Source organism: Tribolium castaneum, chromosome 5, assembly GCF_031307605.1.
Source record: "Tribolium castaneum strain GA2 chromosome 5, icTriCast1.1, whole genome shotgun sequence".
Lineage (NCBI taxonomy): Eukaryota > Metazoa > Arthropoda > Insecta > Coleoptera > Tenebrionidae > Tribolium > Tribolium castaneum.
The window spans coordinates 9,242,849-9,267,326 of NC_087398.1; the positions used below are offsets into that span (position 1 = coordinate 9,242,849).

General features: G+C 30.1%; 2 protein-coding genes and 1 non-coding gene across 10 annotated transcripts; 2 read left to right on the forward strand and 1 right to left on the reverse strand.

Annotated features, from left to right (window-relative positions):
* The first annotated feature begins 66 nt into the window (after positions 1-66).
* Pdfr (Pigment-dispersing factor receptor) lies at positions 67-23,413 on the forward strand. Of its 8 annotated transcripts, XM_008195043.3 has the most exons (14): positions 69-231; positions 14,460-14,513; positions 17,666-17,773; positions 17,822-17,976; positions 18,024-18,115; positions 18,164-18,293; positions 20,127-20,338; positions 21,247-21,316; positions 21,680-21,765; positions 21,938-22,240; positions 22,685-22,753; positions 22,822-22,899; positions 22,981-23,052; positions 23,099-23,413. In XM_008195043.3, the coding sequence occupies exons 2-14, from the start codon at positions 14,477-14,479 to the stop codon at positions 23,109-23,111; spliced, it is 1,425 nt and encodes a 474-aa protein (XP_008193265.1). In that variant the 5' UTR covers positions 69-231; positions 14,460-14,476; the 3' UTR covers positions 23,112-23,413. The 8 variants fall into 8 exon arrangements, 7 of the variants coding, with proteins under 7 accessions (XP_015835556.1, XP_015835555.1, XP_008193265.1 ...); XM_064356723.1 differs by having other exon boundaries at positions 22,822-23,052; XM_015980068.2 differs by lacking the exon at positions 22,822-22,899.
* On the reverse strand, positions 9,980-11,890 carry Cyp4bn1 (cytochrome P450 CYP4BN1). Its single transcript, NM_001130521.1, has 8 exons — positions 11,695-11,890; positions 11,441-11,641; positions 11,210-11,395; positions 10,763-11,160; positions 10,649-10,717; positions 10,423-10,594; positions 10,194-10,367; positions 9,980-10,140 (listed from the first exon to the last, which is right to left on the reverse strand). Exons 1-8 carry the CDS (start codon positions 11,852-11,854, stop codon positions 9,980-9,982), a joined length of 1,521 nt encoding a protein of 506 aa, NP_001123993.1. The 5' UTR covers positions 11,855-11,890.
* On the forward strand, positions 20,982-21,072 carry TRNAY-GUA (transfer RNA tyrosine (anticodon GUA)). The gene is given in 2 exon segments: positions 20,982-21,018; positions 21,037-21,072. It is a non-coding gene; the product is annotated as a tRNA-Tyr (tRNA).
* Positions 23,414-24,478: the final 1,065 nt, after the last annotated feature.

Genomic DNA, 24,478 nt, shown 5'->3' on the forward strand with positions numbered 1-24,478 from the left:
GCAAGAAGTTAAGCGCATGACGGTGGACTATTTCGGAAGTGAACTCCGGTGGATGGATGGCGGATGCGAAGTTGAAAACAGACGGTGCGCGTCCGTCAGTAGGTTTAAAGTCTACTCCGGAGAAAGACACGAACTTTGCTCCCATCAAGGGCCAAAATACGATAACTTAAAAAATAGTTCAATTAAACAATTAAAAACTACTTGAAAGGTGAACTTATAGCAGCGCTGAAGGTAGGTCACATTCACTTTTCTTATACTTTAATTAATTCTAAAGCTTCAACGAACGGTATCTAAGTTTTTAAAAGCTTTAGCACAAAGTAATTAGTTGCATTTTATCGCGTTTACCAGTGCACAAAAAAGGGAACAACTAAAAGTTCGATAATTAACACTTTGAAATATTCGGTGGATTAAATGGGGAGAACAGGTTGACTAACTAATTTCATTGTGTTTAATGATCAGATGTTAATTACTGGACAGCTTTATGACAGTAACCGCGTTCATTTGAAAAATTGCAAAATGGAATTGGATTAGCGTTTATTTTTATCATTTTCAGTGCTGAATGCAAATTACACCAGAGATTTAAAATTTAATTTTACGTTTTCAACACGTCTAGAGTATTTTTAACCACTTTCAAAGAAACTGTTGAAAAATACAATTGAGGAGATTTATTATTTTACCTTTGCCGACTTACGGTGCGCTTCCTGCTGCACAATCTTTTGATTTGATTTAGTTTAGATTTAATCTCTTTCGTCGGCTAATTGACTTCCGATTGACAGTCCAATTTATTCAATCAGACTTAAATCCTATACATAACACATGTTTTTGATAATAAGTAAAATAATTCACCTGAACTAAGAATTTTTGGGAACAAATCGAAGTAATATTTGAAGAAAAATTATGAAAAATGTTCTGTATTGCTGAGGAATTCTTTATATTCGAACGTTTCCAGCTTTCATGAATTTAATTTATTTACGGATTTAGAGCTGACAGAGTCATATTTTATCATTTTGTAGTCTCGGATTATATTGTATCAAATTATATGCAGTTGTGGAGTTTTAGGGCTGTTTATCTTCAGGTGCAGACTAAATACTTCGCTGGCGAAGCTAAAGTTAAGTGCAAAACTATGTTTTTTACTGATTTAAAGCAAGTCTTTGTTGCATCTAAATCTTAGTAAATTACGTCGCAAATTTGTGAATTTAACTTGTTTAACTTTTCATTAATTTAATTAGTAAATTTAATTTAGAAAGAAAATTTAAATATCTGATTTTTTAATTTTAGTAAAAGATATTGACACTCTACAAATTGATCATTTTAATGTGTTGCGGAAATTACACCGGAGATTCGTCTCTTGGGACTTTTATATACCAGGCAATATTTCAACTCAACTCACATACTTTTTTAATTTTAAATAAAAATAGATTTACGGGTATAATAATACCTACATCCAAATTTTGAAAGTATTCATTACGAAAAGTAAATTGGAGAAACGTTGAAATGTTTTATGATTTCGTTAAAACAATTACTGGAATCTTTTTTTAGCACACATTTGACGTCGGAAAAGTTTTAATATATTCTGAGAGCAAAGCGTTTTAAAAAATAAATACTGGATGAATGTCTATAATTTGCGCTTTTGGTTTACAATGGAAGAAACATCAAATGAGACTCAAAGTCGCTGCAATCAATCAACCAAAACTGATTTACTGTGAAGTTTATAGCATTAACAAATAAATATCACTTATGTTTACTTTAGGCTGCTTTGATTATATGTGCTTTCTTGGTGGTAAGTCTGCCTTGCTCATGTTAGAGATGTTTAATTTTGGACGAATACTTCAGTGGTGCAAATATTTCTTCGAAGACGCCTTCGTTTTTCAACATAATGATTAAAAACTGATACGAGAAGTGAATACTTTGGTCACTGCTCAGTCTATTGAGGGCGTAAATTCTGGATTTTTTCTTTTTTTTTAAGTTTTCATTTTTAGATATTATTTCCTCAAGATAACTCTTCCATTTTTATATATTTTTCAGTTGTATTTGGGTTAAACAAAGTATTTTTGTAATTAAATGTTAAGCTGTGCAAAACAGTTTTCATGTAAATATAAATAGAATCCACCTATAAGTGTGGGATGAAGATAACTAATATTTTAGGTACACAAACACAAATTATAAAACATTGTTTTAACCAGAAATAACAGCATTGACAAATATTGTGAGACCGGTTTTATTCTAAATGGTTTCAGTCATTAGCTATTATTTTCTAAACAAGCTATTCATAGACCGACACGTTGTTATTGCCACTTTGTCATTAGTCATTACAGTGATAATATAAAGAGTAAGTTACAAATGTGACAAAGTTTTTAGAAAAAAATGATTAAAATTCTAACCTCGGACAAATCTACCTCAACTAACAATCTTAAAAAACTAAATTAGTACCTATACCTGTCTTTACAGGAACAAAACTAATTTTTAATTTTGAAGGCTTTAAAAAATTTTGTAGGAAAACAAAATAGTCGTTGATCGTAAATTTTAATATAGGCTATTTTTGCATAAAACAAAACAAAAAATACTATCATAATTATAAATATTTAAAAATTGTAATCTCCACAACATTTCAAACTTTGTATTATTTAATTTTACTGTGTATTCTAACGTTTTCATATTTTGCTGAAGCTTTTTTCTCTTGATGAACCTAGTCAATGCATTTTAATTAAAAAGTTTTGCGTGCTTGCAGTTTTCAAGTGTCACGGGGAAATATCAACGAAGGTTTTCTTTATCATAAACTAAATGACCTAAAAACGCATTTTCGTTATTGGAATCAATAATTAATTTTACTTTAAAATAAAAATAAGTAATAAATAAAAAATCGTACATGATAATGCATAATAGTGCCGTATAATTATGCGATTTCGAATTAGCCATTAGGCCAGATAATTAATGATTATCATTCATACAAACTATTCATGTATGCATCGATAATATTGTTATGTGTATTATGACTAGGTCATGCACAATATTCAAAGCATATCTGGTGCTTTTTATTTTTACTTGCTAAGTGGTAAAAGCTATGCTAAACTCTTGTTGCATGATTCATAATTTTTTAAACTGTGCTTTAAGAGATATTTTGTTTATTTTCAAAATACTTGACCGTAATTTCACAAAACGTTTTACAATCAGAAAGTAGAAAACATCAAATTAAGAAAAAAAATTGAATACAGTAGGTTATTTACTAAAACTTATTTGATAAATACTTTTGAAGATTTGCGAAAATCTATTCACCAGATGCTTTCATAAATATATTTTATCACACGGTATAATCAGTTTTTATGTAATGTTTGTTGGTAAAAACTATTTATTATTTTAGAGTTATTCTTGGATTAATATTGGAATTTATAGTTTGCCTAAGAATTTGTCATATGAGTGCAGTATGTTGCACTACATATGAAAGAAACTGATTATGAAAATGAGTAACCTAGAAACTAACTTTAAAGTAATCAACCTTGTGCAAACCATGTCATATAATAAAACAAAGCTCAGTAACTTTTCTGTATTAAAGACACTAGTAAGAAATAAAAAAATATATTCTGTAAGAAAAGAACTACAATAAACTAATAATAATAAAAATAAAATATTGATTTGACGTTTGTCTGCTTTCCTCGAGATTCGTTAAATTAAAACTTTTAAATTAAAAATTATATGTGACATTGTTTACCATATGCATAAAGTAGCAATGTTTATAAAATTTTGTATTTACCTAGAGCCACGATGACTTGTATACACAAACCTTTTTTTAACATTATCTGCTACACAAAATACCTATCTACAAATGTTGGAAATATCATGCTTAAATTAATTAAATGGATGAATTCGTCAAATGTGGTTTTCAAGAGTTGTAAAACAACACAGTAGCACTTTGTGAATTTTATATTTTCCTATACATTCATAAAAAAATTAATAATACTAATAATAATAATTTATTACGCAAATGTACAAAGTACAATTTTTATTTCTTAAAGTACACATTATGTAACAAAGAATGCTTTTTAAATTTTCGCTATTAAGCCGCTTGTCTGATTATGTTGATCGTTCCTGTCTTTAGATGTAAAAGGATGCGGTGTTGAACATCGAATGCGAGCTCACAATAGTATAACAAAAAACTCAGAAATGCATTAGAGTAAATTGTTTATTATTTATTTATGCAGATACTCGTACAATGTGAGAAATATCTAAAAAAAAACATGTGTAAGAGCGTCGAGTTAAATTAATTTATATTTTTTTATTGTCATTACACAAGTAAATTTTGCGAAAGGTTTTAATCGTTTGGACAAACAGTTGGACTTAATTAGCACCAGGTGAAAACAAAGTTTTATGTAATTTCTTTGTTCTCTAATTAAGTGTTCTGCTTACTCTTGTGTTAATTCTTTTTATTCCGTCAAGGAGCGACTGCGGCAATACCTATGCATATTAAATTAAGTTTAAATTTAGATCTAGTAATAACAATTAAAATTTATATTCTATATTCTTTGAAGAATGGTTACTTTTTTTCAACACTCATTTGTTATCATCACTTTAGCCAATTTGTGAAGCAATTTATAGGCTATTTAATAATTTGGTGTTTTAAAAACTAAAACAAATGTATTATTTACTACGTTAGCTCCCACTAGATATCTTATAAATCTTTCCACCAGGTGCATGTTCTATACTCTTCATTTTAATTTTATTTACGATGTGGCGAATGTTTAATTTAAAATAAATTTAAAATATCGTTACGTTATTTATTGAAGAATTTTAATTATAGACTGCACATTATTAAAACAAAATTGAAAAACCGCAATCAAAACATTATTTTACGAATTGTGATTAGACAAAGTGACATAAAAAGAGGTGAAGCTAACGTATTTATACATTTATAATTATTTAGTAGGAACTTTATTAGACCACAGTTTTAGTCTTTAAATGAAATTAATTTGCTTGTATCCTAAAAGTATAGCTTGTATATTTTGAAGCGTTTGACATTTATAATATTAAACATGAATTTTAATTGTTTTTGTTTTTTTATTGAAACTACTAGTACATAATAAATGTAGTGCACATTAATAACATTGTTTATGACATAGCTTATTTTTTATTCCAACTTTTAAAAAACTATTGAAAGGTTCTAGCTAATGAAAAATTTATTATGCACAAATGAAGGTGTACATACTCGTAATTAGAAAGTAAATGACATGATTCAATATAGAATACTAATTAGCTAGAAGCGTGAAAGCTGTCATGTTCTAAAGTTTATCAAGTAAAGACTTCTGTTTCCCTCAACTTGGTGGCTCAGCCTTTACAGCAAACTTTTATTTACGCAGTATGTAACGTTAATATATTAATTAATTGAAGAATTATTATGACGTAACTAGGAATTGAAAATTGGATGTATGTGAGATACAAACGCACAAATTAACAAATTTGACATAAATTGGAACCACTTTTTTATTTCTCAGATTAATTTATAATTAATATAATTGATAAAAAATGACGTATTTAGACTTTCTACAGTTACTGATACATACATGGGTTTGTAAAAAATCAAATGACTGAACTTAAATATTTGAATAGATACTATTTGATAATAATTCGTTACACAAAACTAAATTTAGTATGCATATCAAATTCACTATTCGGTTTACTGAATTGTTACAATTATTACGCTTTAGAATATAATAGTTAACACTTGCCGGTTCGAATAATTGTAGCAATTTATAGATTAATATTTGGCCACTTTGCCTAAATGTCACTTAAATGAACAAACCTTATTTCGCATTTTTACTATTTTTTCTATTCATTTAAGTATCACTCCATTGTCGGTATTTTTCTCTCACATTAAAGGTCAATCTGATTCCTAGACATCTCTGGGCTTTGTTGTGAATTCAAGCAATTACGTCTTTTAGTGCATAGTTGATGTGTCCCAATACAATTATAGTTTTATCGTCAAACATTTGCTCGAGACAATTTCCCAGTTTGCAAAATACTTGTTGTAATGCATTCGTACCATTAAATTAAATCTCTTTGAGCTTTAGTCTGACGTAATCACATTCGGATGGATTTAGACGTACTACTTTGCATTTCTAGCCATTGAGCTTTAGTCACTTTAATACTATGTGATTACTATGAACTATTTTCGTTAAAAGGTTGAAATAAATGGGATTCAATTTATGTTAATGCCACCTGTTGCGCACGTACCTACTACCTTGAATATTTTCAAATGTATATTTTAAATTTTATTTCTATGTTACTTCACTCTTTTTTATAAGTGTTTTTTCTAACTCGCATTAATGAAAGCAATTTTACATGTTCTTAAATTCCTAAATTAATAATAACGCCCTTATTTCTACACAAATACTGTGTTTTATCAGCCTGTGTGATTTATATTTGAAAGAGATCATAAAAGCTCTAGATAATATCGTATTATCTAACAAAGGATTAATTTTCAAGAGCTCGAATGTTATCTTAATAAGCGCATAGTAATTTCTTTTTGTAGAGAAATGAACGCACCATTAAATTTCTTTTATGCAAAGCAATATAATAAAAACAAAATACTCTTTTAGTTGCTATCTTGACTCTACGGGCCGCTTTCAACGGAAATGCTAAATGTTGTTCAACTGAATCTTGTAGTAACATTGTTTTATTTATATTTTTAGTAAAAATTAGTTTTAGGTCTATTAGAAAGTAAAGCAGAGTTATTTAATTTTGTTTTAAAATATTTGTGACTTGCTCATCCGTTTTAGAAGAGCAAAGATTGAAAATAAATTATTAATGCAAAAATGGTGGATGCGCCGGGTTAGTGGTTACATTAAGAAATATTTTATTTTAGAATTTAATTCACGTTAAAGAAACAGATTATAGTAACTGCCGTAGTGTTTTATTAATTTAATACAAAATATTATCGTAAACGATATCTACAAGATCAGTTTGAAAATACGAATAGGTATGCAAATACGTAGTGTTAATGTAAATTTTTGACTACAAATCATTATATTGTATTATTAGTTCTTAAAAAATTTTAACATTTTTCTAAATATGCCTAAAATAAATGAATCAGGTCTAAGAAAAAGACTTGCGATTGTGTTGTTGCACAAAAACTCATTTCGTAAGTAAATACAATACAATCAGTAAATAGCTTGTTCACAAATTGGTTCACAACCATGTTGACACAATTCCGAAATAATCGGATTGTAGAAACGTTTAGAATTTGTGTAAAATATTTTTTAATAAATGGAATAATCACTCGTAATACGTTTTTTGGTAAAACCTCGCTCGCGATTTCAGTAATAAAGACAGAAAAGTCTTTTTTCTATTAATTACACAATGTTTGCCAATTTTTCTTTTCTTTAATAATTAATTTACCATTTTTTAAAGTTATTCTTAGATAAATTATCGTCAGTTATAAAAATTGGCGCTTGAATTTCCAACTGACATCATCCGGACAACACTCTCAAAAATTGGTCTGACAATATTTGCTGCTACTGTTTGCTATAAATTTGATCCATCCGCACTGCCGCCAATCCATCTTTACTGAACACATTGAGACAAAATCTAAGGAAATCAAACAAACTTTTGCCGAACTTTTTATAGTTATTATGTGACAGACTCATTTAAACCATACTTAAAAATATACCTACAGACATCAATTATTCCAAGCTGCTAGTAGTTTTGCAAAGACATATTTTGCTATTTGTCTTTGTTTGGAGCTTGTTATTTCCAATTACGTAAAATAATAAGCTTGTAATAAAACTAGCAATATGTATGTGACTAGATGTCTACTTACTTCTTTATTTTGTTTTAAGTCATACGTGACATAGCTTGAGATTGGATAAATCTAAAGTAATGAAAATAAAATATATTAACGTAACAGTAGAATAGGTAATAAAATACTGGTAAAACAAATCAAATTGGAATGGGCTAGCTGTAACAATGTCTTGCATCTTCCTGAGAAAAACACCAGAAATTCAGCAAGATCACAAAATGTACAAATAATCAAACGAAGCCGTATCTATAAATAAACCAGTGAATTTATTTTATTTTTCAGTGAAACCTCAGTGAGATGATAAATAAGAGTGCGTGTGTGTAACAGTTTTCACCTCTTTCTAACACAAAATTAATTTTATTTATTTACGTATTCTAATAATTCGAAGAAATATTGTGCTACAATCCCTTGTGCAGTTTTAAACTTTAGGATAATGCGACGGCTTTTTTACAATTACCTACACAAAGCAATGAAAACACGTTTTTGTCGATACTTTCAATAAATTATTCATTTTGTTTGCTTATTTAGACAAAGAAATTTGTGGATGACAAGTAATGAGCTTGTTTGAAAATTTATATAAATTGTTAATGACAACATTATTGCTGGTAAAAGCGAACATTACTGCACTATTATCGATTTCTTAGACGACAATGAATTTATGATTGTCATTTAATAATTTCAACGAGCGAAAATAAATTACCATATTATGGCAATCTGAAGCGAGAACTCTGATCTTTGGTTTAATTTAGCAACAAGGACGTTCATGTAAATCAATAAACATAAAGTTTGTGAAATCTCACAATTTATGTTAGCATTTATTTCGTTTATTATTTTACGTCAAAAGAGCGTCTAAATGTACAGAAACCGCCAATCATAATTTTATTAAATACATTATAGATATTTATTAGATTTTCAAATAGCTGTCTAGTTTACGACAAATAAACAAGTTCGTTGAACACAAAATATTTTTTTCTTTATTTTCTCGTAGGTAAAATAGATTAAAATAGCAACACAGTTTAACACTTCAACTCGTTCGACATAAAGAGTCTTTATCTATTTTTTGATTCTTGTATCTATAATCATTTCTGTGACTTTGAGAACACTTTTTTTATTAAACACTAGATGCGTGTTTTGTTTGCACATGATAAAGACAAAATCACTCAAAATTGAAATACATATGAGCATTTATTGCATAATATGTCTGATGATGACAGTTAAATCTATACTTGTGAAGATGACGTGCATTTGCATTTGTTGTAGTACACTAAAATAATTTATATTTATAGCCAAAACATTCATAATCGTACAGAATTGAACAAAAGTGAAAAATCGACTTATGCTTAATGCTCATCAACCAACAAAGTTACTTTGTTTGCTGTGTGAAAATTAATATATTCTAAATTCTAATTACTATAACTTCAATGTATACTTTTGTTCTTGTCGAAATGCGCGAATGTTGTCTTATGAACTTTAGCCAGGTGTGAGGTACTTAATTAGTTTTAACAATAAGCTGAGAGAAGCTAGTTTATGCACACCGATGGAACAAAAAGAAATTTTGCATTAGAATATTGCGCCTACAACACATATTTTATGCTGGATTATTTATTTACAAAAGCCACATTATTCGATCGAATGACGCGTATCTACTTACGTAATAAAACGTCAACTGCATGATCTAACAACCATCTTGAATGAGAGATTCGCATTTATATTGTGATGTATTATTTATTCGAAAAGAGAAAACAGTCTCGAATGCTTAGAATCCAATCCGCATCCTCCACCGCAAAAATTATGCTTAGTGACCTTAATACATCATATGCCATTCGTATCATATAACGTATTTTAATAAATATGAAGAAAATACTTCAATCTGTTGTGTTTATGTTTTAGAAACTGCTACGTCATTGACAATGAATAATCTGCAGATAACGCAAAATTAATGTTATAGTTTTTTGTGATAATTATTATTAATAAAAATTGTTTTGGGTTGAAATTGTCGCTTACGTAATTGCTAAATGATTGGGAAATTACTAATAAATTGTACTGATGTCTGCGCAAAAAATACGACGCATATCTAAATCCGGCTGAAATGTTAATGAACAAGAATAAACACAATATTTACACATTTTTTTAATTTTATTATCAACTAAATGTCAGCTTTAGGTACCAATATTTGTTACATAAAAAAGTAAATTAATTTCGATTCTTTAAAGCTATTTTCACACCATTCGCCGATTTTAGCACCGATTCAGCGGCCAACTGGACCGTATGTGTGGGAGTTGCTGGCTGTAATTCAAAATTCCTCAGCACCTTCGAAATGGTACTTTTCATTTCCAACATTGCAAACTTTTGACCTATAAAAATAGATAAATCTTGCAAGAGTTCGTCTTTGATTTATTACACTAACCGATACAGTTCCGTGGTCCAGCACTAAACGGAATGTAAGCATAAGGTAATTTTCCGTCTACAGTTTCAAACCTGCTTGGGTCAAATTTCTCGGGGTCTTTAAAATATTTTGGATCTCGGTGAATCCCGTAGGCAAAAATGTTAACGGTTACGCCTTCGGGAATAAAAATATTTTCTGAAATTTTTCAAATGATTTGAGTGGAAATGGAACAATAAAAAATCGTAGGTACCATATTGTACAGGTTCTGATGTTTTCCTAGCAAACATGGGAACTGATGGGTACAATCTTAAAGTCTCCTTTATGACGAGTTCTAAATATTTCATACTTTGAAGATCGGAATACGTAACTGCGGGACTTTTGTTGCCACCGAAAAGAGCTATTTGTTCTTCGTATGCTTTTGCCTTCAAAATAGTTAAAATGAAATGCTTAGTTTTTCAAAATTTTGAAAATCATACTTGGACGTCAGCGTTATTTGCTAAACAATAAATCGCAAAACTAATTGCTGAAGCAGTTGTGTCGTGTCCCTAAAAATAAAAATACAAACATATTCTAACAATTTTGTGAAATACCTCAAACATGAAAGTATCAACTTCTTCTCGTATTTCCTCTTGAGTTAGAGGCCTGCCATCGACAGTGGCTTGCAATAGCAAATCTAAAAATGCCTTTTTGTTTCTTCCAAACAATGTGTCATTGTTATCAGCTTTATCTTCATTCGTTACATTAATTGCTTCAGTTTTGTTTTCTAATTCTTTACGTCTTCTGTTTATTACACTGTTGGTCTGATTGTGCAATACGTTCAAGGATTTTTTTTGGGTATAATAATTTTTTGTTAGAGGGTATGTAACATCATTCATTTCCAGAAGGTGGAATAGTCTCTCCATGGTTATTCTGCACATAGCCTTAACACTTCTAACGTAATCGGAATTATCATCAAACTGAGCATTTATTGAAATACCCATTGCACTTTCTTCAAAAAAACATTGAAAAACAATAATATAATAAAGAAAATGTTTTACCACAAATGATGTCGAGTGTACATAGAGTAACGTACGGATAAATATCAACGCTTTTTTTACCAACTTCTTTTTGCAACTGTTGCACAAATCTGTTACCTCCAGACTCAAACACTTCAACAAACTGTTCCAAAATTTGGAAATGAAAAGCCGGTGTTATAATCTTTCGATGCTTTTTCCATTTTGGGCCTGAAGTACGTAATCACAAAAAAATAATAGTCACCAAAAACATACCGTCACTAGTCAGCAAACCAGTCCCTAACCATGGTCGTAAATAAAGATAATCCTCAGACTTATTCAAAATTTTCATACTGCTTAAGACACACTCCAAGAACTTATAGTCAGATGCTATTATTAGTTTTCGTACTGGTCCTAAATGGATTTTGTACAAGCCATTGAATTGCAGGGCATATTTGTGCATCACATTTAAAATATCTAAAACAAATACCAAAAAATATTCGCTTTCTTTGGTAGTTTAGCGTAATTACCCCTTGTTGTGCTAACTTCAAAAACATTGCCAAAGAAAAATAGTGGACGAGGTCCTGGAATATCCTTGTAATAGTCATTATTTTTTCGCACTAAACGTATGAACCAAATTAAAAAAAGCAGCGTTGTTACCGCGAAAACTACAAGCGCAAGCGCTCCCATCGTGTGGACTTCTCGTTGATGCACAATACGGATTTAATGTCTTAATAATGATTGGGATTTATTAATACACTCAATTAGTTGAAAATTAAATATTACCGATAACTGCTTATCAGTCAATGTCAATGATGTAACAAGTATATGGAACATTTGGTATGCATGACGTTATTTTCTTTAATTTACTGGAAGTATATGAAACGTCGTCATACGAGATCCATAAAGAAGTGGAAAAGTTGTTTGTGGTAGACAGTTGGTCATTAACTACTTTTTCTTTAACTGGTCTTCTAATCATTGACATGCACCACAAAAATTAATCAAAAAAGTACGTGAAACAGTCGAGGATTTTAATTTGAAATAAATACCAATTAAAAAGTGAATATGGATTTTTTGTTTTTTAAAACCTAGTTTTTTCTTTACCTTTATTAAAACCTAAAACAACAATTTTTTCGACAAGTGTTGCTGAGTTATGGTGATTAATAGAAGAAAGAACACTTTGACCTATTTATTATGAAAAGATTACGTCGAAATATGCCACACCTATGTATGCATTTAAAATATTGGTTCATTTTCCATAATAACTGCATTTTCTTAATTAATTTTGATAAACATTGGTGGCTTGTAGCGACTGAAAACCACTTTTTTCTCGCATGAAACGCAAATAACGTTACTGTGAGATTACACTTGAACTTTTGTAATGTGATAAGAGACCATTAGGTCAAGTTTATTTACTGTTTTAATTGTTACTAATGTCCAAATTTTATAAACTAAAAAAGTAAAGTTATTTTGGACCGCACAAAATATTTGAAGTAAGAACAAGTTTCTTAAATTTTTTTGTAGACTTTGGTTCAAAATTCAGTATGAATTACTCTTCTTCCTGTCATTATAATCTTATTGTTATATGATATTGAAGGAAAACAAAGTTGTATTTGTTTTGCACATACCGACCTATCTCAAACATTCGATTATTCTTCAACCGCCATGTGAAAACAGCCAGAAATTTTCCAATGAATAATTGAAATTTGTGTTATTTTTTAATTATATAATTTTGTGAGGCTTGTACGTCTCAATTTTCTTTGTTATAAGCGGTGCCCAAATTAAAGAATTTTGTTCATTTGACAATTACTTTATTAAAAACTTCCTATCTTAAAGTACAACAAAGAAAATATGAACGTTATTTGTACAATCTCGATTGTCTAGCTTACGGATAGTCTAGCTATAATATACTTAATTTTTTTTCTCTGTACCTATGTAGTTATGAAAGCCTGGAAATTTCAAATGACGTACGAGTATGTACATGATAAATACTTGCGGAAATGATAACTGGCATAAATGTAAACCATATAATGTCCTTGTTCCAATGGTGACATCAAGAAACATCAAGAAAACAAAAGTATGCATCCATCATAACACTCATAACTCAGAAATATAAAAACAATATTTTTAGATTATCTACTGTCTATCAGATTTGAAAAATTGAATAAAAACATTTTTTACAGAAATAATTAGCAAAATTACTGTGACCCGATTACTGCTTCCACAAATAGCACATGTATTTAAATTTTTAAACTTAATTAAGCAAACATTATGCTTGTACAAAATCAATTAGGTAAAATTAGTCCCAAAAATACAATGTAATATGCTCTGACATCAATTCCGCCAACAACAAAATTATAAAATCAAACAGTGAAGTTAATTTTCTGCTTAAACCAATATTGTTTACCAAAACAAATATTAATGAGTGTTTGTTGCGTTATTTCATTTTATACTTGTACTTTGCTTAATGCCACAAATTGTATGATACATTTGAGTTTATCTTTTTTATGTAAAAGTAAAAAATCTTAATTAATTACCATAACTACCAAAGTATGTCTAGACTGGAATGCCAGTCTTCGTTATTTTTTTATAAATTCTTTCAGTTCACATAATGCAAAAAAAGTTTCAGCACTAAAATAATTTTTTTTCACATATTTCGTTAAAGATTTCTATATCTGAAGCATCGCTTTAAGCTCGAATGTAGAAAAGTTTGTTTCTACTTTATTCATTGAGATACAAAAAATGTATATCAAGAAAATACCGCTTAACATACTGCATGAAACAATTCAAAGTTTCCTACTACTACTATTTTGTCGTGGTTGGTAATCCGTGTCATGCTCTTGCATTCAATTGAGATTTTCTCCAGCTCACTGAGCACAATTATGACGGTTTAGATCACAATTTAAACAAAGTTGTTCTGTTGGAAAAGACAATCTTATCAATCCGTTCACAAGCACAGAGAATTATGGAACATATACTCGTAAATTGTAAAATTACAACCAAGGTAAGACGATGCTTCTCGGTGTTGAATGGCAAATATGCAAAAGACTCGTCACTTAATGTGAACAAGACTGCTTCTTATTGATCATTATAACTTGTAGAGTTTCTTTTGAAGTGTAAGTTGTGATGAGCTTTACGGAACTTGACGTTGCAAGCTGCTGACGCGGTTTTTTCGAGAAAGTCAACGACGTATTTTAATGTCAACTCCAAATATTTTATTCAACCAACGAAACTTAAATGACTATTGTAGATTACTTCTAAGAAACGATTTTCATTATAATTTACGTCTTTGCAGGTCCTTAACCAACGGCCATGAACTTCACTTGCACAGAAACACCACATAACGACTGTAAGTACATGTTCCGGCTTGTATTGAACTATCAATAATGTTTAACAGCCTTTTGATTTTAGTAGATTTTTTGGTGAAATTCTAAGTTCAATATACGATGAAAGTATGAAAGTGTTTTTTACCTCATATATTCATATAAGTTTCAATAACTTTCCTCGTGAAAGTCAACCTAACGTATTCAAAAGATTCATTTATCTTTTTTTACGTCGTTTTATAAAAACTCTGTTACATCAACACAGAAACGCCACAACGTGGGCGCGACAAATTCAAGCCAGAAAGAAACTACATACGAAAGCAATTCCACATCCGGCAAAGACAACAAACATAGGTTTTCTAACACAAAAACGTAGACTCTTCTGTTTTAACTGTTTCAACTTGAATCTTGAAATAAATACTATCAAAAAAGTACAACTTTGATTAGTTTTATTGCTGTTATGTTGTCCATAATATACAGAAAAAGCTTTTAATACAAATAAATTTTTCTCTTCACTTCACCTTTTTCATGTTGCCAACTTTATAGTTCTGTAAAGCAGCCAAACACAACACTATACAATCTTAAAAATAAGCATTAGAAGCAACGGACAAGGCACAGCAATTTATTTTTACAAAACACGAAACAAGTTTAGTAAACGATTAGTGCTTTTGTCGACGACGACGACGTTTACTCTTACTTTTCGCTCTTCGTCGTCTTGCCTCCACAATGTGGTCTAGAATGTCGCCCAATGCGTATTTATTGCGCACACGTTTAAGGGCACCAAAGGCAACAGCTTTGGCAATGACCTTCCGTAAGGTGGACTCATTGCTTTGACATTGAGGATACTTTTCTCTGATGTAACTGCTGATGTGTTTGAGCGAAGCACCCCCGTCAATGTTAAGATTCCTGATTGCCGTAAGAACCAAACGTGCAGCAGCCTTGTTATCTTTTGAAAGGGGGGCCATTTTACTTTAATTTTGAACTCATGTTTTACATTAGGCAAAAATCACAAATCAACTAATTTTGTTTTCTTTCGTAATCATAGCGATTGCTACTAATGTCAAGTAGGAATGCTAACTAGACTGCCTATTATTGTTCGCGAAACCACGATCAAAAAACAAGATTTAAGTTTAATGAGGAACGGGGCTTCTTGTTGTATTTCTAATTTAAACACATTGTTCGTTATTACAAGTATTGTTACTAAAACGAAGTGTCTTAAATTATATCAAGCTGAAAACAATTCTTTTATAAAAATATATTCAAAACGGACAATAGTTTTAAATTAAACCGCGTTATTATTGCAAGTCTGGCAATTTTTACCACTCAATTGTGTCGGATAAATCTCAATTGCTTTCCACTTCCTTTTGAAGAATGAATTCAACACTCTTAATTAATTCTTGCATATCTGTAAAATTTTGAGAGGTTTATATTAAACCATAAAATGTTAAATAATATTTTTTATATTCAACTAGAATTTGTCGTAATATTAGTAAAATTGATTCACCCGGCGCATCCACCATTTTTACCAAATGGTTTTCGAGCAGCAATTGTTTAATAATTAATAAAATGAAACATTAATTGTTAGATTTTTACTGCAGTAATTTTTATCCTTTAAAATTTTATTTGAGAACAAAGACAAATGTATTTTAGATTGCAGTTTGATATTTGTCAGTTTATCAAAAGATACAAACTTTTTTTCTGAATTAATTCTTGCACATCTGTAAAATTTTTAAAAGTTTTATATTTAACCATAAAATGGTAAATAATAATTTTTTGTATTCAACTAGTATTTGTCGTATTATTAGTAAAATTGGTTCTCTCGGCGCAACCACCATTTTTACCAAATTGTTTTCGAGCAACAATTGTTTAATAATTAATAAAATGAAACATTAATTGTTAGATTTTTACTGCAGTAATTTTTATCCTTTAAAATTCTGTTTGAGAACAAAGACAAATGTATGTTAGATTGCAGTCTAAAATTTGTCACTTTATAAAAGGATACTAATTTTTTTCTGAATTAATTCTTGCATATCTGTAAAATTTTTGAAAGCTTTATATTTAACCATAAAATGTTAAATAATAATTTTTTGTATTCAACTAGAATTTGTCGTATTATTAGTAAAATTGGTTTACCTGGCGCATCCACCATTTTTGCCAAATTGTTTTCGAGAAACACTTGTTTAATAATTAATGAAATAAAACATTCATTGTTAGATTTTTACTGCAATAATTTTTATCTTTTGAAATCTTGTTTAAGAACAGAGCCAAATGTAGTTTAGATTGCAGTCTGAAATTTGTCAGTTTATCAAAGGATACAAACTTTTTTTCTGAATTTATTTTTGCATATCTGTAAAATTTTGAGAGCTTTATATTTAACCATAAAATGTTAAATAATATTTTTTATATTCAACTAGAATTTGTCGTAATATTAGTAAAATTGATTTACCCGGCGCATCCACCATTTTTACCAAATTGTTTTCGAGAAACAATTGTTTAATAATTAATGAAATAAAACATTTATTGTTAGATTATTACAGCAATAATTTTTATCTTTAAAAATTCTGTTTGAGAACAAAGACAAATGTATTTTAGATTGCAGTCTGAAATTTGTCAGTTCATCAAAGGATACAAACTTTTTTTCTGAATTACACGCACTTTAATTTGAAACAATAAACGCCAGCTTATATTAAAACTATGCTTGACATGAGCTAAACTACTACGACTTGAAACATACATGTCCTGATTATTTTTATTGTAAGAAAAAAAAACAAGACAAATAAAAAAAAATATCATAAACAGCAGAAAACGAATCAAAATTACCATTACTGGAACGACCTTAATATAAAATTATTATTTTTGAAATTAGGAGATAACAATTAGTCTACGTTATAAAGCTAATAATAGTTAATAAAACCAACTTAAATGTTTGTTGAAAAAAAAAAAAAAACTGACCTCTCAATTATCCTTAATTGTTGTCTGTGATAATCACATTTCATGAACAATCTAATAAACCAAGCCTTGCTTCCTACAGCTTTAGTAAACAATGCCCCTTTTGCGGTTCCGACACAGCTTGTATTACATCCATGTTTATGCATCCAGTATGAAATTTTCAGCTACACGAAGACAAATTTGCCAAGAATTCGATTCTCAAAGACTTAGTAAAGTGATTTGGTTTCAGCCTGGTGTCCTGAAGTTTTTGACAACTTTTTATGTTGGCCAGCCACACCTCCGGGCCAAAATGTCTCCCTCCCTTGTCCAGAGAGAATAAATGGCGTTATTATAGGAGGTTACAAATTTTTAATTCGAGGCAAATTGATAAATATTTTAATTTCAGCTAAAGCCTACCGGCGTTGTCTTGAGGATGGCAGGTGGGAAACGAGAGGCGATGAAAAAGATAAAGACAAAGGGTATACTAATTACAATAATTGTTTACTGCCACAACTTCTCGACCTTTTAAAGATGTGCGATGAAATAAAGGAATGTGCTCAGGTATAGTTAGCTCATTTTGTGATTATTGCTTGCAATTACTTCTCCAGATTACACGAACAACGAGAACTATCGAAATGGTGGGACTTTCGTTCTCTTTGATTTCGTTGATTGTGTCCCTAATTATATTTTTTCAATACAGGTGCGACCCATTTCTTGTTGATATAGATAAAGGAGGAGGTTTTTTTAGGGTCCTTAAAAATAACAGGACAAAAATCCACAAGAATCTATTCATTGCCACCCTTTTGCAGGTAGTTTTTCGTCTTATTAAGTACGTCGATCAAGAGCTCAAAGCAGGGGATAGGATAATCGAAAATACGGTGAGTAGCGTATTTCATCAATCATGCTGAAAATTATTACACCAATATTAGGTTTCCTATTGGTATTGCGTAAGATAGATTCAATTTCTCTGATTTTTTATAACAAACAAGTGCAAATGACACTCCGGGGAAATATTATCCTCAAATTGAAACAACATCTTTCCCGAACGTTACGCAATATTTTTGTTCTATAATTACCTGACAGGTATATTGTAACAACTTGCGTAAACACTGTTAATTTTTTATAAGAGTAACATTTTGTCTACGATCGATCACATGAAACCAGTTTTAATCTTTTTCAAACCCTAATTCTCTAATAAAATTTCCAGTCTGATTCAAACGATGGAAAAATAGATTGCTTTCAATAAATAAAAGTTTGTTATCACAATTTTGTGTTTTTTCTCTTATATTAATATCAATGACTAATGAGATCACTCACACTGATAGATTAAATCCAAATATTGTACAATTTTGTGGTTTATGAATGATAAAGCTGACTAATAAGTAACAGCTATGTTCCTAAAACTAGTTTTCTGTCACATGCATGGATTAATTTTTTTTATTTAAAATATATTGCTTTATAATCCTAACAGTGTTATTAAAAATATTGATTGACGCTTGCATTGGCGGTGTTAGTCATATGATATTAAATCTGGAAAATATGTAGTCATTTTCTAACATGCATAAATAATCTTTAAACTTTTCTAATTGCAATTAGTGGCGTAGCTAGCGTAATGTTTATACGACCAAAAAGTTTACTACATTTTAAGTGATCTTTGTTTTTGTAGACATTAATAGTAAAAGTTTTAGTTGGGATTTTAATAATTATTTTATTATTATGAGCATCAGAATTTAATGAACACAAAGAGGATCGATACGCTAATTCGAACTTTGAAATATTTAACTTTTGTGTTTTGAAATTCTTGTGGCATAAAGTACAGTAATTTCGATCATTATAGGTCTGAATATTACTGCTTTCGAAGCTGAAATTAATGAAGTCTTGATGGTGGAAATGTATTAGGATTTTATGCTCTATTGCCAGTGACTACATCATTTGCAGTCTTTGCGAGTTTATTTCAGGAATTAATTCTAATCGGCAGTTGAAAACGATTTTATAATGCGTTTTTTCAGCTTCTTTAATTAAAATAAATCGCTGTTTTCAAATTTAGATTTGTGCAGCAAATGAATTATAACGAAAATTTTAAACCCTTTTAGAGGATACTAAACGAATACAAATAATAGAGTTTGTTCAACAAAAATAAAATAACATAAGCCGTATTAACTGCAATTTGTATTATTTGTAATACCCGTATCACCACGCATTTTGCACAATTTACTTTACAATTCTTAATTTTACTTTCAAGTAAACACAACCAAAGTTTTGTAATATTGTGACTAATACGTACGTATATACCTCATATCAGAAAAATTTTCTAATTGTTTGTGAAGCTACTAGTATATTTTAAGTGGACTTTTATTGCATTTCAAGTACCAACTCTAAACCCTTCAACAATCTAGGCAAATATTAACTTATGATATATTACTCTTTTCTAGTCGAGCGACCAAAACTAGTTTAATAGTTCCAACAAGAAATAAAATAATGAATGTTCTTTCCAAGTCTGACGTTGATGGGACAACTTGTATATTTCAACTTATTCTAGGGTGTAAGATAGGATCTTTCACCGTGACCTGTTCCAAATTGAATTCCAGTGGCCAGATTCTTGAGGGGATATTGTTACGGTCCAGTGCCAAAACATTTTATTCCTACTCTCTTGAAAGGAATTAATCAAAGAGAAAGCTCCCCGACTTTACATGCGGATATTTTTATTCTAGCCCATTCTCGACGAAGCCTGCATAACACTGCTGGAATACTCAAAAACCGCAATGTTCACGTGGATGTTCATCGAAGGTCTTTACCTCCATAACGTGATAACCGTCACAGTGTTTCAAGAATATTCCTATATAAAGATATACTTTTACGTAGGATGGACAGCCCCTGCAGTGATCACCGCCGTTTGGGTGTGGACGATGAAGATGGTCAGAAGGTAAAGTATCCTGTTTACGTTACATTAATCTTATTTACTTGTCTTTGTTGTTCGAATAAAGTCAAAGTGCATCGGTAGAGCACGATTACTTTTTACCCACTAATCGGCTTTTCAACGATTTCTGGTCGCAAACAACTAACAAGACGCTTCTGATAAAGTGTTTTTTGGTTTTTATTGCTTGCTAACAAAATTTAGTTTTGTAGTGGGGAAAATTGACACAATGTCAGTGATTCTTAAATTATTATTAACTGAGAAGTCGCAATTTATTTTGAAAAAACCAGATTTCATTTATTACAAAAAAGTGAAGACATTCGTTGCTAATTGTGCTTCAAGCAACAAATTCGATGTTAAAAACGCAATCACTGCGCTTATTTGATTAGGAAATTAATTTGGACGCAATTCTGATTGCTTTTTCAAAGCAGCGAAACAAATCTGCAGTGTTATAATTTGGGAAAAGAGAAATAATTAAACGTTTAATATCATTAATAGGTTTTTTTCACATTACAACAAATGCTAATACTAGTTTTTTACATTATTTTTAAATTAAAACCATATTAATAAAATTAAATATGCACATATGAAAAAAAATTAAAAAGTGAAGCATTTTTTGTTTGTGTAAAGGAAAAAAGAACAAAATTTTCAACCTTCGATAGCTCAGTTGGTAGAGCGGTGGACTGTAGAGGGAACAAAACATAGGCATCCATAGGTCGCTGGTTCAAATCCGGCTCGAAGGAATCTTTTTTTTTACGCTAAATTGGTTAAACAAAATCTTATCTATACTAAATTTTATATTAGCACAAATGTAAAATTAACTCAATTTTATCTACAAGAAAATTTAGCTAACTTTATATTTGTTTATATTTTTAGCAGTTACACGTTTAATTAATTTTTTAAATGATTCATTTCAGTAATTGGGGGTTTTATTATTTTTTACCGTACTATTGGATTTTGGAAGGACCACGTTCCACCATTATTGTGGTGAGTATTTTGAAATAAATAATTATAACAAATCTAGGATCTAATTGCACCAGGAAAAAATAAAATAACAACATTTTTCATTTTCTTCAATTTATTAATAATACGGTTAATTTGTATTATGTAAAAAATAATGAGACTGACAACTGTTTTCTCAGAATAAACCAAGAGAAAAAACTGGGTATATCTTTTAAAATATAAAATACTGTTGGTTTTTTGAAAGTAAAGTATAAAATTGCCGAATATTACACTTGTGCCTTCTCTAAATTATTATTTTAATTTTAGAAAAAAAGTACGTAAACTTGTCTAAAGAAACATGCAACGCACTTAAGTGATTACAACTTTTAATAGGAAAATTTTTCGCAGGTTAATCTTCTATTCTTGATAAACATCATCCGTGTTTTAATAGTAAAACTGAGGGAAAGCCACACAAGCGAAATAGAACAAGTCAGGTGAGAATTTCCATTACTCTCAATGAAAATACCAATGATTTAATTTTACCAATCAGCCCTAAAATTACCCATTATTGAGTTCATTGCTAGACAATATTTATTTAAAGTTAATTACAATGCACGACATCCTTGACCACAGTTTAATGTATTTAACACCGATCCTGTTTAACAGAAAAGCGGTCCGAGCTGCAATATTCCTGTTGCCTTTAATGGGCATCGCCAATATTTTGTTCTGGATGGGGTATCGATTTACTCAAGGATGGAAACTGGCTTTATGGTCGTACACCAGTTACTTTCTCAACACTTTTCAAGGATTTTTCGTAGCGATATTATATTGCTTCTTAAATGGGGAAGTTCAAACCGCTGTGAAGAACAGTTTCTATTTACACATGTCTTTGAGAAACCACGACTACACTCCTTGCAGGAACTTAACGCTGATTTCCACGGCCCCCGACCCAGAACAGCACATTGAAAAGTAAGTAAGTCACTTTTTGTTGTGCATGTAAACATAGTTAAACGCTAATAAAATTGCCAACATTTATTCACTCGCGCTTTAGCAGTTGCTCAGTGAAAGCACACTGCAACTTTCTTATTTCTGCTCAAATTTTCACGTGAAATACCTAAAATCAACACAAGTCTGAAATTTACACAATAAATTTGAAAGAGTCTCTCATTGGTTTGTTTATTTTTATGTTCAATTTGGAAATTAATCAATTACAAATAAAACAGTGACTTTTGTGTTTAATAAAGGGTATTATAATATTGACATAAAAGCGGTTGGTTTGAAACCATATTTTTGTCGGGATTTTTCGTTTAAAAAGATAAATTGAGTTTATACTTTTACGTAATAATAAGGCTTACAAAAAATGAATATCAGGATTAAAGTACGAATAAAGTTTTGTATATATTTTCCTAATAGAGAGAGCACAAACTGGATTCGCTACTGCTTGAAGCAGAACAAAAAATCGCCGGAAGAAAAGGAAATCAGGTAAGAGCTCCAAGCCCAATAATTCTGGTTAGTTAGTTTGATGTCACTAATGTTTTTGTTGTCTCAAGCGTATGTGATTTGAATGATCGTCGCAATTCCGCCATTGTTACCGCTTTAACGATGGTGGAAACGAAGCCACTTACAAGGTTCGTTGTTGCCACAGTCTGCTTTATGTTAATATTCTTAACCAAATTTTGGTCGATTGTCGCGTTTTATTTTTCTTACAGAGAATCAGTCAATACGTTGCCAAAGCTATCCGACGAAACAGATACGACGATAATAGAAGACAAAAGTTCAGAGTAAGTAAGACATTCTTTCAGTCTGAAACTGATATTAGGAATACAGGACAAAAGTGTGACAAAAAAGCGGAACAAGTTTGGAACCAGCTAATGAAAACAGTGCGTGGTCAATTCGTTATTGAAGCTGAGTGAAGAAAAACCATTCCGAAGTGGAGAACCAAACGGTTCATGTCGAGAAGTGGAGCCAACATTCGTCGGTTTTTTAAGCTGTACAAAGTTGTTACATAATGTTTTTGTAAAGAAATACTCTACTGTAACTTAAAGTATTCTTTGTTATATTGTTGTACGCCAAACTGTAAATACTACATTTTCTCTGTGACTGTCTGTAAAAGAATGTTAATATAATATATATTTTTCAAGATTAAGTGTATTATTACACCACTTTCATGATACCCTCAAACATAAGAACAACTTAGGTAATTGCGAACACAGAACGCAGGCTTTTCTCGACATCTGTCACACGGGTATTACCACGTTCATTGAGATTGACTTTCTTATGCTTCTGGCACGATTTATTCAACAATCTAACTAAAATACGGCTCGCAATTTCCGTCGTCAAACGACACTAAATTTTTTCAAATTAAGTACAAATATTTTGTGTAAATTACGTTCGATTTAAAAGTAATAGGTACAAGAAAAATCGACAAAGTCAACACAATTGACTCAAATTGTTAACACTTAAAAAAAGTTGTATTTAATTTCGTTTTAAACTAACTATAGGAGCACTTTTATAGCACATAAATAACTCGTCTTGATCGCAACACTGAAATTGATATTTTTAATAAAAGAAATACTTCGTAAAGGAGTATAAAAAGCAGTTACTATGTTGCAATATTTCATAGAAAATTCCTCGGAAAATTCTCTAAGCAAGTGATATGAAAGAGTGTCCATTTAGCTCAGCGTTTATTTCCATGAAATGTGATTTAAAAAAAGTTTGAGGTTTTGTAGACTTGAATTTCATCACTAAAGTTATATTACGTAGGCCCGAATAAAATCGATAGAGCTATTATACTTCTGAACTTTTTTAACGGTGAAAATCTAAGTTTAAAAATCTTTCGGCGGTGCTTTGACAAATAAAGTCAACTAAACTATTAAATAAGTTCACTACATTTGTTACATTTAGCTACAACCAGTTGTATAATAATAAAATAAAAACCAGAGACATTATTTAATTTCAAAAACAACTAAACACAACAAAATATTAGCAGAAAACTAATGTACGACTAAAGCAATCTGCAAAGTTTTATTATATTTATCAAAAGATGGCGCGTAATTGTTTAAAACAATTATTTTGTATAAAGTTTATCACGCTTACTGCTTGCTGCGTGAGGTTTTGGATGCCACGTTTGTTCAAACAATGATTTGACTAATTTCGAATAACAAATAGTAAATGAAAATGACTATAGCTTCTCTGGATCAGCAATTT

Coding starts and splice junctions, on each gene's coding strand:
- Cyp4bn1 (NM_001130521.1), bottom strand. CDS start 11,854: ATGGGAGCGCTTGCGCTTGTAGTTTTCGCGGTAACAACGCTGCTTTTT. Junction 11,396..11,440: donor TGGTTTGCTGACTAGTGACG/GTATGTTTTTGG, acceptor TACGTACTTCAG/GCCCAAAATGGAAAAAGCAT. Junction 11,161..11,209: donor TACACTCGACATCATTTGTG/GTAAAACATTTT, acceptor GTTTTTTTGAAG/AAAGTGCAATGGGTATTTCA.
- Pdfr (XM_064356723.1), top strand. CDS start 14,477: ATGAACTTCACTTGCACAGAAACACCACATAACGACT. Junction 14,514..17,665: donor AGAAACACCACATAACGACT/GTAAGTACATGT, acceptor ATTTGGTTTCAG/CCTGGTGTCCTGAAGTTTTT. Junction 20,339..21,246: donor ACGATGAAGATGGTCAGAAG/GTAAAGTATCCT, acceptor GATTCATTTCAG/TAATTGGGGGTTTTATTATT.